Source organism: Scyliorhinus canicula, chromosome 15 (assembly GCF_902713615.1).
Source record: "Scyliorhinus canicula chromosome 15, sScyCan1.1, whole genome shotgun sequence".
NCBI classification, from domain to species: Eukaryota; Metazoa; Chordata; class Chondrichthyes; order Carcharhiniformes; family Scyliorhinidae; genus Scyliorhinus; species Scyliorhinus canicula.
In genome coordinates this window covers 68,990,299-69,008,200 of record NC_052160.1, presented here as the reverse complement: position 1 = coordinate 69,008,200, position 17,902 = coordinate 68,990,299, and the positions used below count along the sequence as shown (strand labels likewise).

The window sequence follows — 17,902 nt, the reverse complement described above, 5'->3', positions numbered from 1 at the left end:
TTGGATGAGGCCCATAGGCCTTCCCAACAAGCAATCAATGCCTGAGAGGGAAGAAAGTTAGACATTTTTTTAATACGAATTGTTCTCCAGGTGACATTTTTTTGGAACTAAAGTTTCAACTTGACATGGTTTTGCAGAAGATTTTACAATGCTGTTGTATCAATAATTGCTTCAGATTTGCTCTCTGAATGAATTTCCCATAATTAATATTTTGAAAGAAAAGTCCTATGGCTGGAAGTTATTCCATGAAATAAATAAATTGGCACCCCCTGTAAATTTGTGTGGATTTTTGGAAGGCAATACACCTCTGCTATTATCCCACAGTATATTTTCAGGGCCTTCAGAGTTGATCCAGCTGGATCTCAACAAAGCCATTTGATCCACGACAGTACGTTCCCTTAACAACACTGGGCCACTTCGGAGTCTGTGTCTCTTCCATTTGAGATTCTCTTTCATACCGCATTCTTGTGCTGACAACTAAATTTATTAACGAAACAATGTTTGCCTCTGAGCAGGCCATTGTTTTCATTGGCACAGCTTCACCGCTTATCTTTTATCTGGAAATATACCTCCAGAAGGAGCTGGCAGGAAGAGCACCTGGTGGATATTTGCCAGCCAGCTAATGTCGTTCTGCACTGTGTGACAGCCATGGTTCATTTGGTTGAGTTTAGCAACCAGTTCACATTGCAACAGGTACAGTCAGACTCTTATATATTAGTTTAACTTTCAGGTAGATTAGTTTTTATAAAGAGTACAATTGTTTTATGAGCAAATCACTGGAGCTGTACAATGCCAATCTTTAAAAGGGGGCATTGACACCTGGGTTTACGAAGCGGAATGTAAAATAGCATGCTCATGTGGCACAATGACATAATCGCGTTGCTAATCTTGTTTACTGTTACAATCCTTAGAAGTTCAATTCTAAACTAACGTTACAGTGAAATTAATTGTTAAAATTCTCCCAATCTCCCCCCCCCCCCCCCCCCCGCCGATCTCTCCCCCCCCCAAATCTCTCCTCCCCTGCCCCAGCTCCCGGCCTCTCTTTCCTCTGCCTCCCCCTCCCCCCCCCCCCCCCCCCCCGGCCTCTCTTTCTCCCCCAACCCCCCACATCCCTCTTTCTTTCCCCACCCCCTGGCCTCTCATTTTCTCCCCCCCCGGCCTCTCTTTTTCTCTCCCCCAGCCTCTCTTTTCCCTTTTTCCTCCCCCCCCCCCCCCCCCCCCCCCCCCCGCCAAGCCTCTTTTTCTTTACCACCCCCCAGCCTCTCGTTTTCTTTCCCAACCCTCCGGCCTCTCTTTTTCTGCCCCCCCCCCCCCCCCCCGGCCCCTCTTTTTCTTCCCCCCCGGCCTCTCTTTCCAGCCCCCCCCCCGGCCTATCTCCCTTCCCCCCACCCCAGACTCTCTTCCCCCCCCCCCCCCCCCCCCGGACTCTCTTCTCCCCCTCCCCCAGTCTCTCTTTCTTCTTATTCTCTATTTTTCTTCCCCTGCCCCCCTCTCGCTCTCTCCTGAGTCAGACAGTCGTTGGTTAAAATCTCACTCCAGAGGCAAGCATAAAGCTAGGCTGACAGCTCCCATGCAGTGCTGACTGAGCGCTGCAGTGCCGGTGGTGCTGCACAGGTGGCGTCAATTGGATGGGAAGATAAGTCAAGGCCTCCAACTGCCCCCTTGGGTGGAAGTCAAAGGTCCTATGGTACTATTTTGAGAACAAGCAGGTGGTGACGCTGGGACAAGTAAAGGAACAAACCAGAACTCAGCGGAGCTGTAAATGGCTGGAGCAGAGGGCCAGCAAAGCATGGAACATCTGACAAAGAGAATAAGGCTCCCATAACCCCAGGAGTATAGTGGATAGACTCCAAGGGTGAGGGAATGCTCTGTAATCTGTCTATGAATAGGGGATCCCATCGCATGCCAACTCCAATGCCAGTGGCCCTGGTGCATCCAGCCTCCATTAACAGTATCGGCTGTCTAAGAAAGCGGGAGCTCGCATTGAGATCTAAAGTTGTTAAATGCAACAGAATTACTTGTGTTAGTCACAAAGTCTTAAAACCGGCAATAACCAACTTGCACAGCGTTGGCGTATTTGTGAAAATCAGCTGCTGGCTGTGAATGGGTTAACGATAGCTTGCCCTGTGAACTATACTGTAGTAAAGCTTAGTGGCCTAAACATTCAGCTAAGTATAATTAGTAAGCTTAAACTTCTGCTGCTCTGCTTTGAGCGCTCATGGTCTACTGAAAGTAAATGGCCAGTGAGCAATTTATCCTTGCATGGTTGGATAATACCATGATTTGCAGGTCTTAGATGTATGTAAGGTTAAAGGGTATTTGTCTGCACACCCCCATCCCCACTCTACAGTAACAATGCATGCAGTAGTTTGCTTGTGTTTTGTGCCCATAAGAGAAGAAACAAAAGCATATTACATCATTTTGACAGGAATTTAATTGTAATTTTGAAAAGCATGTTCGAGAATCGAAGCCAACTCTTTTGCAGAGCTCTGTCTCCTCCTCCTCAATTGAACCATGCCTTAAGCAATTTTGTAAATGAAAATGAAGGGGCCTTGTTACCATGGCTTCTCCACACTCGCTTCAGACATGACAGTCTGTTGTGGAGTTTGTGATTTTGAAACATAATTAATCCTTTCTCTGACCTACGAGGAGAAATAGAGGTCGGGTCCAATAACACTGAGTCATAATACGGATTTCATAGAAAAATGCTACTGTGAAGTTGAGTGGGATAATATTTGGATTGGTTAACCAGGTTTCCTGACCTTTTGCAAGTTTGGACTTTGATAGGATTCAGATCGATTACCATGACAACTCAGTGGTGTACAAAGTTCAAATCTGAAAATCCTCCATATTATGAATCTTAAAGGCATCAAAAATCAAGATTATATTGGCATCTTTAGTGTGCCAGATTCTAAAATAAATTGATGAAAGGAATGGAGGACTGGCTGTTACCTTGTGCGAACTGGCAGTCATTGTATTTGACCAGACTCTGAAATTGAGCTATTTCATTATCATAATTATATAATTCTCCACAGGAACATGAGGAGTAAGAGCAGAAGTAGGCAATTCAGCCCTTCAAACCTGCTCCGCCATTCAATCAGATCATTGGTGATATCTTTCTGGCCTCAATTCACCTCTCTACCGGTTCCCCATATCCCTTTAACCCACTTTTTCCTATCAGAAATATATCTAGCTCCTTCTTGAAACCATTTAATGACTCTGATTCCGCTGCATTATAGAGCAGCGAGTTCCACAAACTCACCTCCCTCTGCGAGAAGTCGTTCCACCTCAATGCAGTTCTAAATCTACTGCCTCCCAACCTATATCTGTGACCTTGCATTCTGGATTGCCCTACAAGGGGGAACATTTGGTCTATGTTTACTTTATCATCCAAAGATTAGAATGCATTTTACAAATTTGCTGAAAGATACACAGATCAATATTCAATCGGTTGACAATATAACATTGGCATCCTGATGGAAACCCTGGCCTTTATTTTCCAATTCTTCATGTTCGTAGAGTTTTACAGCAGAAAAAGAGGCAATTCAGCCCATTGTGACTGCGCTGACTATCAGGCACCTCACTATTCTAATCCCATTTTTCAGCACTTGGTGCATAGCCTGCTCCATTTGTTGATTGTAACATTGTGATGTTCATCAGTAAGCTACTGTTCCATATTATGGGGCCGATTCTCCAATATGGAGTGGTTCACGCTGCTCCAGCCCTCTTCCCGGCACCAAATGGGCGCCGCGCCAACTCGCGTATGCGTAGTTGGGCCCGCCAACCCGCACATGCACAGTTGTGTCGCGCCAACCTGCGCATGCGTGGGGGACTTCTTTAGCGCGCCGGCCCCGACTCAACTTGGAGGTAGTGTTCTGGGGCCGGCCGCGCCAGAAGGTAGGCCCAGCGGGGAGAGGCTGGCCCGCCGATCGGTGGGCCCCGATCGTGGGCCAGACCCCATCGGAGGCCCCCCCCCCCCCGGTGAAGGAGCTCCCCCACCCCCCACCCCCCCCAACAGGCTGTGCCCCCACTGTTCGCGCAGAGTTCCCGCCGGCAGTGACCAGGGGTGAACGGCGCCGGCGGGACTCTGTCATATCGGCGCGGCCGCTCAGCCCATCCGGGCCGGAGATTCGGCGACCCCGCCCAGCGCCGCGCCAAACACGTCGGCGCAAATGAGGCCGATTCTCCGCACCTCAGAAAATCACGCACCAGCATCGTGGCGTGGTTGCAGCAATTCTCCGGCCCGGCGCGGGGCTCGGAGAATCGCCCCCTATAAATCTGATTGTGGACAGCCTTGCAAAGTACTTTGGTAAATTCTACGAGTGTTCCATTTTAAATTATTAAAACAATATGGGTTCTACCGATCATTCAGTGACTCATGGGACAGACAGAGCCACATGGATCAGGAAGGCCCCATGTTTCATTCCTGGTCTCTACCAGATTGCTTGGATGGTGACAGTGCGGGGCATCCTACTGTTGGCCTCCGTATCCTGGGCCAGACAGAAAGGGAAGCAATGAATCCATTTTCCTGCAAATGATAATGTACGTATGTGTCCGGGCATACTGCGATATCCTATTAAATTGGCAACTGTTGTTCACTGGCCAGCTTCACACTTTAAAGAGATATACAGAAGGGGCATTGGTGCAAAGGATGGTGTCCATGATGTCAGCTCGTTCATTGAAAAAGTGATGAACAAAGAGGGAAGGAGAATTGGGTGAAGGCTGCCCTGTAGAAATGCTAGGAATCATTGCTGTACTATTTTAAATCCCCACAGAACGAAGGGTGTTCCAGTCATTTTAAGATTAGCTTATAATATAGGCTAACCTAACTTGTGTAATGAATAACGATTTCTTTAGTTTTCATTGCTTTTCATGCACACAGCCCAAATCCATTTTTATCTAGAATAAATATCCTATTTTAAATACATTAGCAGTGCAGAGGATTATCAGTAATCAGAGACTGTGTGATCCGGCGTTAACCTGACTGATAAAAGTGTTGAGTTTGGGTGGAGCACTTGGCACAAACCAGAATAACTATCCTGCCGCCATACTCACAGAATAAACTCCACAAGACAGCCTTTATCAGAGTTCAATGGCATTTCCTACCATTTTTTTTCTTATTTAATGGTGCGTTCTCCAGAAGCAGCTTTCAAAAAAAAAGTTGATGGCTAGTTGCCTGAACCAGTCATGCACTTATTAAATGCCTGGAATTTCTGTTTTTCCAATGTTCGCAAGGGCCTGGTCGCCAAGCTATTTGAACAAGTTGAATTCAGTTTCCAAATGTCTTAGCTCACAAGACTGCGTGCTAAAACAGTTGCCAGTCCATGGATTAAATGTAAAGGTGACAAGATGTATGATTCTTTATGCTAATGCTCTGAGCTGTTGCATAATTTCACAATCCGGTGACAATCTCTCAGGTAGAGATTTACCGATCAAATCACAGAGGAGACTTAACCTAACCCTTTCATATGTTTGGAGGGCAGTAAGAAATTGCTGAGAAGCCTGATTTTTCTTTTGACTTTTTAATTGTGTAAATCTGATAATCTATGATTGTCCAGTATTGTGTTCGCTGATAACACTGTTTAAAATGTCAGTGGTCTCACGGGGTGGAATAAATCTGTGGAAACTTTGGGACATGGCTAGCTATACTGCTACGCTGACAAGAGACCCAGTAAGGGGATCAGAGGTTATGGGGAGAAGGCAGGAGAATGGGAATGAGAAAATATCAGCCATGATTGAATGGTGGAACAGACTCGGTGGGCTGAGTGGCCAAATTCTGCTCCTATGTCTTATGGTCTAAATGTGGATACAGGGGGCGGGATACTCCCAAAACCCTGGGCCGGGCCGGAGAATCCCCGTGACTGGGCCATGCCACCCCGATGCCGGCACGTGATTCTTCGCAGTGCCAGTCGTGTGCCACTCTACGTGGCCGGCGCCGTCCACACCTTCTCCCAGCCGGCGGGAACTCAGCGTGGAAGGGTCGGGTGGCCTATGGGGGGTGGGGGGAGAGGGGGCTCTGACCCCGGTGGGGGGCCTCCGATGTGGCCTGGCCCACGATCGGGGCCCACTGATCGGCAGGCCAGCCTCTCTGGCTGGGAGACTCATTTCCTACGCGCCGGCCCCTGTAGTCATGCGCCATGTTGCGTTGGAGGCGGCGCGTTGAAGGAAGCCAATGCGCATGTGCCCATTGGCGCTGGCGCCACTGCGCATGTGTACGTTGCCACCGGCGCCACAACGCATGCGTTGATCCCACGGCGCCCAGTTCACACATGGGATCGGTATTTTGTAATGACATGGTATAAAATTGATGAGCGATCAGAAACACATGGAAAAAAAACTGCTTCTCTTCATTTTGAAGAGGAAGATGTTTTTAAAAATGTTTTTATTCTCCATTTTCACATTTTCTTCAGAATTTACACTCCACCAACAAGCAGTAAACGATAACAAATACAATGTCAATCCCCTTATTAGCAACAACGATCCCATCCTCCCACCATCCCCCAAACAACGGCCCACCTGACAATATAAGCATCAAATAAAACAAACCCTCCCAAGGTGGAAAAAAAAAGGAAAAAAGAAAAAGGAATCCGGAATCGCCTATGGTCACCACTGACATATATGGTCCCCCCCCCTCCCGAATATTCAACGCCACCCAATCCCCAAAAGAGTACGTGAATGGCACCCATGAATTGTAGACAGCCCCCACCCCCTCTCCCAGACTCCTCCTCCCCTCCACTTTGTCTTGTAAACTCCTCCCCCCAACCTTGGTTCCTTCCCCCAACTTTTCACCTCGGCTAGACTCACTGAAGCCTGTTCTACCAGGCTCCAATGGCCGCAGCCCCATCCCCCACCTCACTCCCATTCACTGGCCGGCTTAAACCGGCCAGCATGGAGGCCCCCGCCTGGGTCTCCATCCCCTTTGCCCGGTCCCAGGAAAATCAAGAAGAGGAAGATTTTTTTTATTGGTGTCCTTTTATAATCTAAAATGATCGGGGTAAATTTTGACTTTGTGCAATAGGTTAAAGCAATTTTTATTTCCACATTAGTTGGTCAGAAATGATGTTAAACAGGCTGCTGACTTGCTTGACTATTTTACACTCCCACAAAGTCAGGCCACCCGATTGAGTCTCGGTCCAACAGAACAGTTTGGAGGTCTGTTGAAAACATTAACATGTAATGTTGTTCACAAGATGCTAAGATGATTTTCTCTTTTGTTTTTCCAGTGGTGCGAGGTCATATCCGAAATGTGGTCCATGATGCAGAGCGGCAGGAGTCTGTTGTTAGCGTCAGCACCACCAAAATCTATAGACAGAAGTTCACGCTCTTTCACCCAATAGGAAAATACGGAAAGTCTTTTGGGGAAGTGAGGACATTCTTAAAGTGTGGTGTGAAGCAAGGAGTCGGAAGTTTCATTTTCACCGGCCATGTCCACTTTGGAGAGGCATGGCTTGGGTGCGCGCCTCGCAACAAGGACTTTAAGAGGATCTACGAAGTGGCCAAAGAAGCCCATGAGAATCCGTGCGAGATTGAGTCAGACTGATGCTGCTTAACAACTTGGCTGCTTTTTTTAATTGGCAGAAAAGGACTGTAAAACATATGCCGCTATGCCGCCACGGTACATTCGGAGTTGCATTGTGAAGGAATCCCTGAAGAAAAGGTTCTGGGCAGGGTTGATTCATTGTCCGAAACAACTGTGGCTGTGCTGGTAACCTCACTGTGCAAAGGACATTGAGAAAGGAACTGTGGGATTGATTTATTGTCCAATGAGAACAATTGTTATTGCACAGGCAACCTCATGTGTGCGTGAAGGCCCCTTAGAGAGGATGGGGAATGATTTATTGTCCAATGTGAACAATTGAGAACGTGCACTCAGTTACACTTTGTGAAGGACCATTTTGGTTAAAGAATAAATTTGTAAAAATGCCATATCCGAACAATTCCCGTTGTCTCCTCGTTAAAAGGAGTACTCCAGAGTAAAATTAATTTTAAAAACAAATTCAGCATCCTGGTAGAACATTCCACGTATAATGTAAAGTGTACGGACTACACAATTTTGGTTAAAGATCTTCATAAGCACCTAACAGCCAGTAACAGAAAGGTTATTGACCTACAGGATTAATGACTGAAGCTTTAGCATATGTCCAGTGCAAACAGATATTTCAGGCCATCCAGCTGAGGTGAAACTCAAAACCAGATAAATGTTCCCTGTTTTAAGAAGAGAGTTTTTACTTTGTATATTTTTGTTATATTTATAATTTTATTTGGTGCAACTTTGAGGGGACCACAGTCCATAAAATTGGGGTAGCAGTCAGATAAATGGCAATTCAAATACTGAAAGCAACAGTTCTGGTAACAAAAATCATGTTTTGTAGCATTGTCAGTTTTGCCTCTTTCCATTTCACGTTCTCGTTGACCCTACAAATCCATTCACAATTCCCTTAGCACTGTGGTAACCTTGACTCTGGAACCATGGGTTTCCCCATTCATCCTATTCAAGACTCCCTTCTTTATGATCAGAAAGCTGTATTCTTGTCCGCACATTCTCTTCGTGAGCAGAATGGTAATTGTAGCGCAGCCACTTTCAACATTGATGAAAAAATGTGTTCTTAGGAAACCTGGAGTATGTCTTGTGGAAGAAACTGGGAGTGTTTGGCAATGGAGAGGGAGCTTTGGGGTAGGCACTTCCTTATTGTGGAAGCAGGGCAAGACTGGGCTCTGTATTCTGTTCTTGAAGTGAAAAATATCAACCAGGCTAGGGTATTATGTAAATGTCAGGAGTATACGAGATGGCTACCACTACCAACCTGTAATATTAGAAACAAATACCACAACACCTCAAATTGGATTACTTAATTTGAAAGGGATCTAAGCTGGCATCTTTGTCAATTTAAACATGGAAAGAGTGATGAAAATGGACCAATATCTTTACTGTGCTTTTGTTATTTCTTAGTACTTGTCATGGCTTTCCGTATCACTGTATTGCAGAAACACGGTGCTGCCAAGTCTACTGCTGTAAAATATTTACTATATTACCATTCTCAGTGGTCTCAGTTTGTGTGTCTGCAGCTAGCTTAAGTGTACATAGTGTAAATATTTATGCTGAAAAAAAAATCCTAAATTCAATGGATGGAAAAATTGAGACTTTCTGAGTCTCTTTATAAATATGGGCTGTAGTTTTGTTTTTAAGAACGTATCTGTTTTTTTAAAAAAAGGTTTTTTGATTTGACATTTGAAAAGTTTATTAAAATCTGAAACAAATTGTCATTTGCAATTGTGTCCATTTGAATGATTTGCATCGCACAACGACAGACTTTCTGTGCTGTGATCATATAGCCAGGAATAAAGAAAATGATAGTGACTCAAATTGGTATAAAACAAAAATGTAATTCTCACAAAGTAGTTTGTGTAAACACCAATATTTCTAATCACATTGTGTAGAGAATACAAATGGGTTCAGGGTTACTGTGTTATCCATCATTTAAAAAAACTATGCTATTTTCTAATGTAGAACATGAAAGGGATATTGTGGGACCACGTGTTAAATATTTAATCAGACTACAGAGATAGTTGATTGCTTGAGGGGTTCGTGGGAAAATATATCTCTTGTAACTATCTGCTTGCTTGTTTGACATAATCATAATAATCTTTATTGTTGTCACAAGTAGGCTTACATCAACACAGCAATGAAGTTACTGTGAAAATCCCATAGTCGCCACACTCTGGCGCCTATTCGGGTACACTGAGGGAGAATTCAGAATGTCCAATTCACCTAGCAAGCTCGTCTTTTTGGACTTGTGGGAGGACACCGGAGCGCCTGGAGGAAACCCACGCAGGCACGGGGAGAATGTGCAGACTTCGCACAGACAGTGACAGAAGCGGGAATCGAACCTGGATCCCTGGTGCTGTGAAACAACAGTGCTAACCACTGGGCTACCGTGCCACCCATTCTGGTTCTAGCAATTTCTCACCATCTAGGGCAGCACGGTGGTGCAGTGGTTAGCATGGCTGCCTCATGGCACTGAGGACCCAGGTTCGATCCTGGCTCCGGTTAACTGTCCATATGGAATTTGCACATTCTCTCCGTGTCTGCGTGGGTCTCACTCCCACAACCCAAAGATGTGCAGGGTAGGTGGGTTGGCCACACTTAATTGCCCCTTTAAATTTTTTTGTTTTTCAAAGTTCTCTCCACCTGCTTTGGTCTCTATCGTGCTCATGCTCAAGGCCTCTCAATACTCTCTCTTGTCTGACCCGAGCGTTTCATGTCCGTGACTCTTGCAGTTATTCTTCTGGAGGGGTAGTGGGGGAGGCACGAGGTGGAAAATTTGGATTCAGCCCTGTAGGGAAGCAAAAGGGGAACCATCATCCTGCTCGCCTCGATCAATCCCAGTGGAGGAAAGCCAGCTGATTAATGAGCATGTCGAACAGAGAATGACATTGGTATAAAAGGCAAACAGTAAAGGACCATGTTCTATCTGGATGGGTAGCACAGTCTATTCTGACTTGCATTGTGTCAGTCAACATTCTCAAAAATGTGTCTAATAAATTCATGCTAGAATTCTAGACCGAGGTGAAAGAGAGAGGTTGCACCGCTTTGAACTGAAGTGCCGAGGTTAATTGAGTAAATATGTACATGAAGTACATTTGCCTTTATTGTGTCAAATATTTTCAACGAAATTAGTGCATGTGGCCAACAGTGTGGCTAGTCAATCGTTTCTATTCCCCCGTGATAGGAGAACTGTGGTTACTATGGTGACCCACCTCAATTGGTTGGATGTCAGGGGATTCACCGATAAATTCCCTTGCGACGCAAAACTGGTAATAATACCATCACAAATCTTACAGAAATGTCTTCTAGCTTTCACGTCAGGGGCGGGATTCTCCAGCCGCAGCTGCCCGATAACCGGAGAATCACTGCCTGAGGACAATGGACTTCTCCATTCTCTGCGTCTCGCCTGTGGCGTTTTTTGCAGTGGATGGGACAAAGAATCCAGTTATTAGTACAGCTAGAGTGAAAACGAGTGAGCGCGATTCTCCGTCATCTGATCCTGGAATTGGGAAACATAATTGGGCGGAGAATGGCGCGTGAGGGGAAAATCATGGCTGGCGCCGGATGCCTGACAGAATGCCATGCTCTGGTGCCTTGGCAATGGCATTAATGCATTCTACTCTGCACATACGGTAAATGCCATTGGCATATCCTTGACAAGCATGTCCCAGTATTCTCCGAGGCTCTTGCAATGCTCCGCCTCCGCCAGGAAGAATTATCAATGGCGCGGTTCACTTGTGGTTTTAAAAATCAGGAAACGGGCGCCGTGGTTGCTGAGGGAGAGAGAGGGGAGATGAAAAGTGTCCAACATTGTTATAGTGTGCTGACAGTCGTACCGCTGGCCGGGGGTTCTTCTGCTAGGGCTGAGAGGGGGGGGGGCTGTGGAGTCGGGATGGATGGTCACGGAATACCATTGCCACAGCCGGCAAGGTAGCCATGGGGCTGCACACACCGCTGACTGCTGACTGTGAACTTAGTGCCACAGGTCATCGAGGTGTCTCCACAGGGCACTTTCCCCCTTCCCAGGTATCCTCTGGCCCCAGCCGACCCATCAATGGGATGGGCGTGTTCCAATGCAACCAGTGCCACCTTGTTGGCTGGAATGTGTGGGTGTGGGGAATGGAGTGCTAATAGGTGGCTGCAGCTTGTCAGCCTCTCGAGTGCCAATCCTGAGCCCGGTGAATCGGACAGAATTTTTCATTAGAATTGTGTTCCATGTGGTGCCGATGCGAGTCCATTAATGGTTCCAGAATTGCTCCAGAACCGGCGCCAATTTTGCTGTCATAGAAGTCCACTCATTCTGTCCCAGCATCAAGAATTAGTCTCTGAAACGTTGAATCCAGCCCTTAGAATTATTATTTTAAAAAAATGTTTACTCCTTATGGATTCCAGTCTGCTCACAAGGGGGGGGGGGCGGGGGGCGGGGGGGCGGGGGGGGGGGGGGGGGGGGGGGGGTGGAGATGCTGGTGCCCTGTCACTTCTCAAAAAAACAATACCACCGATGGTGGATCAATTAAAATCGAAGACGCACATGAGACCAGAATTAGAGGAGCACAGATGTCTGAGGGTTGTGGGCTTGGAGCCACGTGTTTCTCTGTGGTGTGCCATTCGCTGGTGGCGGGATTCACTACTCCTGCTGCTCGTCAATTGGATTTCCCTTTGAAAACACCTGATGACACCGGGAAACCTGAGGGTGGGCATGCGCTGCCAGTGGGTAAAGAGAATCCCACCAGCTGGAGAATTCCAACCTTAGTCCCCTTGGGTGGGATTCTCTGTCCAGCGACACGAATTGTGAATTGCCAGGCGGAAGTGATGCCAGCACGGTTCACTTCTGGTACTTAAAAACGTGGACTGACGTGCCTGAGGGAGAGAGGAGGTAAGAAAAGTGTCCAAAGGCACAACACCGGGCTAAATCGCTGGCTTTGAAAGCAGACCAAGGCAGGCCAGCAGCATGGTTCAATTTCCGTACCAGCCTCACCCAACAGGTGCTGGAATGTGGCCACTAGGGGATTTTCACAGTAACTTCATTTGAAGCCTACTCGTGACAATAAGCGATTTTCATTTTCATTTTCGATCGTGGGTTGACAGTTGTTTCGCTGACTGGGGGGGCCTCTGCCAGGGCTGGGGAGTAGCGGGCGGAAACGAGGAGATAGCCAGTAGGTTTGGAGCATCTCCGCCGGGACCAGCGCGTCGGGCACAGACCACCGTCATTACCGCAGTCCGCTAGACCACCAACTGGCAGCACACTCCACTGACTGACCACCGTATCCCGTAAATGTGCTGAGCACCACTGGCCACAGGTGTGCCCCCACCCCCAGGCTACCCTCTGAGGAACCCTCAGACCCCAGTCATCCCACCAGTGGGTTGGGTATGGTTTCAGTTCAGCCAGTGATCAGGTGTTGACACTCCTCCGTGCACCCATCTGAGGTGCTGCCCCACTGCAGGTGTAACGGGGGAGATCAGAGCACACCACGGACAGCGGACGCATGGACTGCAGTCTTTGCACCCACCCTGGCACACTGCCCCTCTCAGGGCAGATGGTTCACCAGCGCTACTATGAGCTAGCCGTCACCAAACCCGCCTGCCCATTGCGCCCCTGCAGCCATCCATTCTGCCACCAAATTGTCATAATATCCACTCATGTATATCATGAGATGCAGACAGGCAGTGATTGACACACAGGATAACCAATAAACACAGACGACACAGAACAACCAATCACCAGACAGGACATCACCACTATAAAGCCCACAGAACATTAAGGCTCTCCCTCTCTCACAGGACATGGCTAAGGAGATAGTCGCAGTGCACAGGCCAATGAACATCATCACCATGTGATAGAGAGCTAGTCTGGTCAAGCCAGTAGGAGGTTATCAGTTAGGTTAATACAGTGTCAACCTACAGCTGATTATGTACAGCAATCAGCAGGTTCAATAAAACAGTGTTGGACCATCTCCTGTGTGTCGGAAGCCTGTTTCTCGTTTTACTGCATCCAGTTGCAGTCGATGACAGACCAACACAGATAACACATCATGGTACCAGAGAGCTGTTAACTCTAACGAACCTACCTCGAGTGAACATGGAACGACCAGCACACAGCGGCATGGAAAAGATCCAACCTCCTCTGCAACTCCGGATCTCCAGCAACCTCGGCGCCAACTGGAAAGTTCCTCCTATATATTGATTCATGATCTCATAGTTAGGGATCCTCTCAGAAGGAGCGATCACAATATGGTGGAATTTAAAATACAGATGGAGGGTGAGAAAGTAAAATCAAATACTAGTGTTTTGTGTTTAAACAAAGGAGATTACAATGAGATGAGAGAAGAACTACCTAAGGTAGACTGGGAGCAAAGACTTTATGGTAGAACAGTTGAGGAACAGTGGAGAACCTTCCAAGCGATTTTTCACAGTGCTCAGCAAAGGTTTATACCAACAAAAAGGAAAGACGGTAGAAAGAGGGAAAATCGACCGTGGATATCTAAGGAAATAAGGGAGAGTATCAAATTGAAGGAAAAAGCATATAAAGTGGCAAAGATTGGTGGGAGACTAGAGGACTGGGAAATCTTTAGGGGGCAACAGAAAGCTACTAAAAAAGCTATAAAGAAGAGTAAGATAGAGTATGAGAGTAAACTTGCTCAGAATATAAAAACAGACAGTAAAAGTTTTTACAAATATATAAAACAAAAAAGAGTGGCTAAAGTAAATATTGGTCCTTTAGAGGATGAGAAGGGAGTTTTAATAATGGGAAATGAGGAAATGGCTGAGGAACTGAACAGGTTTTTTGGGACAGTCTTCACAGTGGAAGACACAAGTAACATGCTAGCGACTGATAGAAATGAGGCTATGACAGGTGAGGACCTTGAGAGGATTGTTATCACTAAAGAGGTAGTGGTGGGCAAGCTAATGGGCCTAAAGGTAGACAAGTCTCATGGCCCTGATGGAATGCATCCCAGAGTGCTAAAATAGATGGCTAGGGAAATTGCAGATGCACTAATGATGATTTACCCAAATTCACTAGACTCTGGGGTGGTCCCGGTGGATTTGAAATTAGCAAACGTGACACCACTGTTTAAAAAAGGAGGTAGGCAGAGAGCAGGAAATTATAGGCCAGTGAGCTTAACTTCGGTAGTAGGGAAGATGCTAGAATCTATCATCAAGGAAGAAATAGCGAGGCATCTGGATACAAATTGTTCCATTGGGCAGACGCAGCATGGGTTCATAAAGGGCAAGTCGTGCCTAACTAATTTAGTGGAATTTTTTGAGGACATTACCAGTGCAGTAGATAATGGGGAGCCAATGGATGTGGTATATCAGGATTTTCAGAAAGCCTTTGACAAAGTGCCACACAAAAGGTTTCTGCATAAGATAAAGATGCATGGCATTATGGGTAAAGTAGTAGCATGGATAGAGGATTGGTTAATTAATAGAAAGCAAAGAGTGGGGATTAATGGGTGTTTCTATGGTTGGCAATCAGTAGCTAGTGGTGTCCCTCAGGGATCCGTGTTGGGCCCACAATTGTTCACAATTTACATAGATGATTTGGAGTTGGGGACCAAGGGCAATGTGTCCAAGTTTGCAGACGACACTAAGGTGAATGGTAAAGTGAAAAGTGCAGAGGATACTGGAAGTCTGCAGAGGGATTTGGATAGGTTAAGTGAATGGGCTAGGGTCTGGCAGATGGAATACAATTTGGACAAATGTGAGGTTATCCATTTTGGTAGAAATAACAGCAAACGGGATTATTATTTAAACGATAAAATATTAAAGCATGCCGCTGTGCAGAGAGACCTGGGTGTGCTAGTGCTTGAGTTACAGAAATTTGGTTTACAGGTGCAACAGGTGATTAAGAAGGCAAATGGAATTTTGTCCTTCATTGCTAGAGGGATGGAGTTTAAGACTAGGGAGGTTATGTTGCAATTGTATAAGGTGTTAGTGAGGCTACACCTGGTGTATTGTGTTCAGTTTTGGTCTCCTTACTTGAGAAAGGACATACTGGCACTGGAGGGTGTGCAGAGGAGATTCACTAGGTTAATCCCAGAGCTGAAGGGGTTGGATTATGAGGAGAGGTTGAGTAGACTGGGACTGTACTCGTTGGAATTTAGAAGGATGAGGGGGGATCTTATAGAAACATTTAAAATTATGAAGGGAATAGATAGGATAGATGTGGGCAGGTTGTTTCCACTGGCGGGTGACAGCAGAACTAGGGGACATAGCCTCAAAATAAGGGGAAGTAGATTTAGGACTGAGTTTAGGAGGAACTTCTTCACCCAAAGGGTTGTGAATCTATGGAATTCCTTGCCCAGTGAAGCAGTTGAGGCTCCTTCATTACATGTTTTTAAGGTAAAGATAGATCGTTTTTTGAAGAATAAAGGGATTAAGGGTTATGGTGCTCGGGCCGGAAAGTGGAGCTGAGTCCACAAAAGATCAGCCATGATCTCATTGAATGGCGGAGCAGGCTCGAGGGGCCAGATGGCCTTCTCCTGCTCCTAGATCTTATGTTCTTATGTTCTTATATCAAGGCCTCCGACCTCGAGGCAGCATCGGATGCCTGACATTGAGGTGAATGAGAGCTTTGAACGGTACATCTTCCAACAGAGGCTTCAGGGTAAGGATGAACCGTTTCAGTCCTGCTTGACCCATTTCCGCATCCTTGCGCAGTCATGTAATTATGACTCGACGGCTGATTCCATGATCCGGGATCAGATCGTTTTCGGGGTCCAGTCCGACTTCCTGCAGGAGCAGCTCCTCAAAATCAAACAGTTCACTCTCTCCGTCACCATCGAAACGTGCGTTGTCCATGAGCATGCCAGGAATTGTTACTCCCGTATCAGGGCGGCATAAAATGCAAAACTAGTCTCCCATGAGGCAGAAAGGGTGCAGGCCATCGCAAAAATGCAAGGCTTGAGCATCGAGGAGAGTGGCCGTTTCGCGCACTTTTCCCGGGTCCCTGCGCATGCGCCACGACCGGGTGGACGACGAGGTCGAAGACCCCGATGCGCATGTGCGAAAGTCGACCGACCGCACTGCTCATGTGCGATGGCGCACGGAACGCGCTGACGTCAGCGTCATGACATGTCCAAATTGTGGCTCCGCCCATTTAAAGCGGCAATGTCCAGCCAAAGGAAGGCGATGTCTACAGTGTGGAAAGCTGGGCATTATGCGCCCTTATGCAGGTCCGCTCCACCAACCAACAGTCAGCGATCCCAGCTGCAGCGCAGACGTGTCCGCTGCATACAACAAGGCATGCAGGGTTCGAATCCCGACAGCCCAACCGACCCCGATGCTGACTGCCTCGAGTCTCCATCCCAGGTGGGCATAATCACCACATGCGAGCTGGCCTCCACCGTGCCTGCAAACCACCTTTCAATCCTCACTGTCGATCCTGACGACGAGTGGTGTGCTGTCGTCACGGTTAACCAGTCTCGCATCCGATTTAAATTGGACACTGGCGCATCTGCAAACCTCATATCACAGTCGGACCTCGACAGCATCCGAGACCAACCTAGCATTCTTCCACCAGCCTGCCAGCTCCTTGACTACAATGGCAATGCCATAGCTGCCAGTGGATAGTGTCAGCTAGGTGTATCTCACAAGGCAATCAAAGTGACATTACGATTTGAGATCGTCCGGCCTGACAAGGTATCCCTGCTCGGTGCTCGCGCATGCAAACTCCTAAATCTGGTCCAGCGCGTCCATGCCATGTCCTCGACACGGGCAACTGCCTCGCCCAATGTGAATCTCCAGGCCGAGATTGACGACATTCTCACGCAATACCACAACGTGTTTGATGGAATGGGCACGCTCCCATATCGTTACAAGATATTGCTCAAACCGAATGCCACCCCAGTCATCCATGCACCACGCAGGGTGCCAGCCCCTCTCAAGGATCGTCTGAAATCGCAGCTACGAGAGCTCCAAGACCAGGGTATCATCTCAAAGGTCACAAAACCAACAGACTGGGCCAGCTCCATGGTCTGCGTCAAAAAACCCTCTGGTGAACTCCGCATTTGCATTGATCCCAAAGACCTGAATCGCAACATCACGCACGAGCACTAACCTATCCCAAAGCGTGAAGAGTTAACATGTGAGATGGCTCATGCCAAACCTTTACCAAGCTGGATGCCTCCCGTGGGTTCTGGCAGATACAGCTGGGTGAGTCGTCGGAAGCTGTGCACGTTTAACGCTCCGTTCGGCAGGTATTGCTACAACCGCATGCCTTTGGTATCATATCAGCTTCCGAAGTATTTCATCACATAATGGAGCAAATGATGGAGGGCATCGAGGGGGTGCGAGTCTATGTGGACGGCGTGATCATCTGGTCCACGACGCCCGAGGATCACATCGCTCGCCTCA

General features: G+C 47.2%; 1 protein-coding gene across 1 annotated transcript in view; it reads left to right on the top strand.

Moving 5' to 3' along the window:
• metrn (meteorin, glial cell differentiation regulator) overlaps positions 1 to 9,211 on the top strand; it is a 46,834-nt gene extending 37,623 nt beyond the window's left edge. Inside the window, exon 4 of the mRNA XM_038819904.1 lies at positions 7,224 to 9,211. Coding sequence (XP_038675832.1) covers positions 7,224 to 7,540 — 317 coding nt within the window. The 3' untranslated portion in view covers positions 7,541 to 9,211. The remainder of the gene's footprint in view (positions 1 to 7,223) is intronic.
• Positions 9,212 to 17,902: the final 8,691 nt, after the last annotated feature.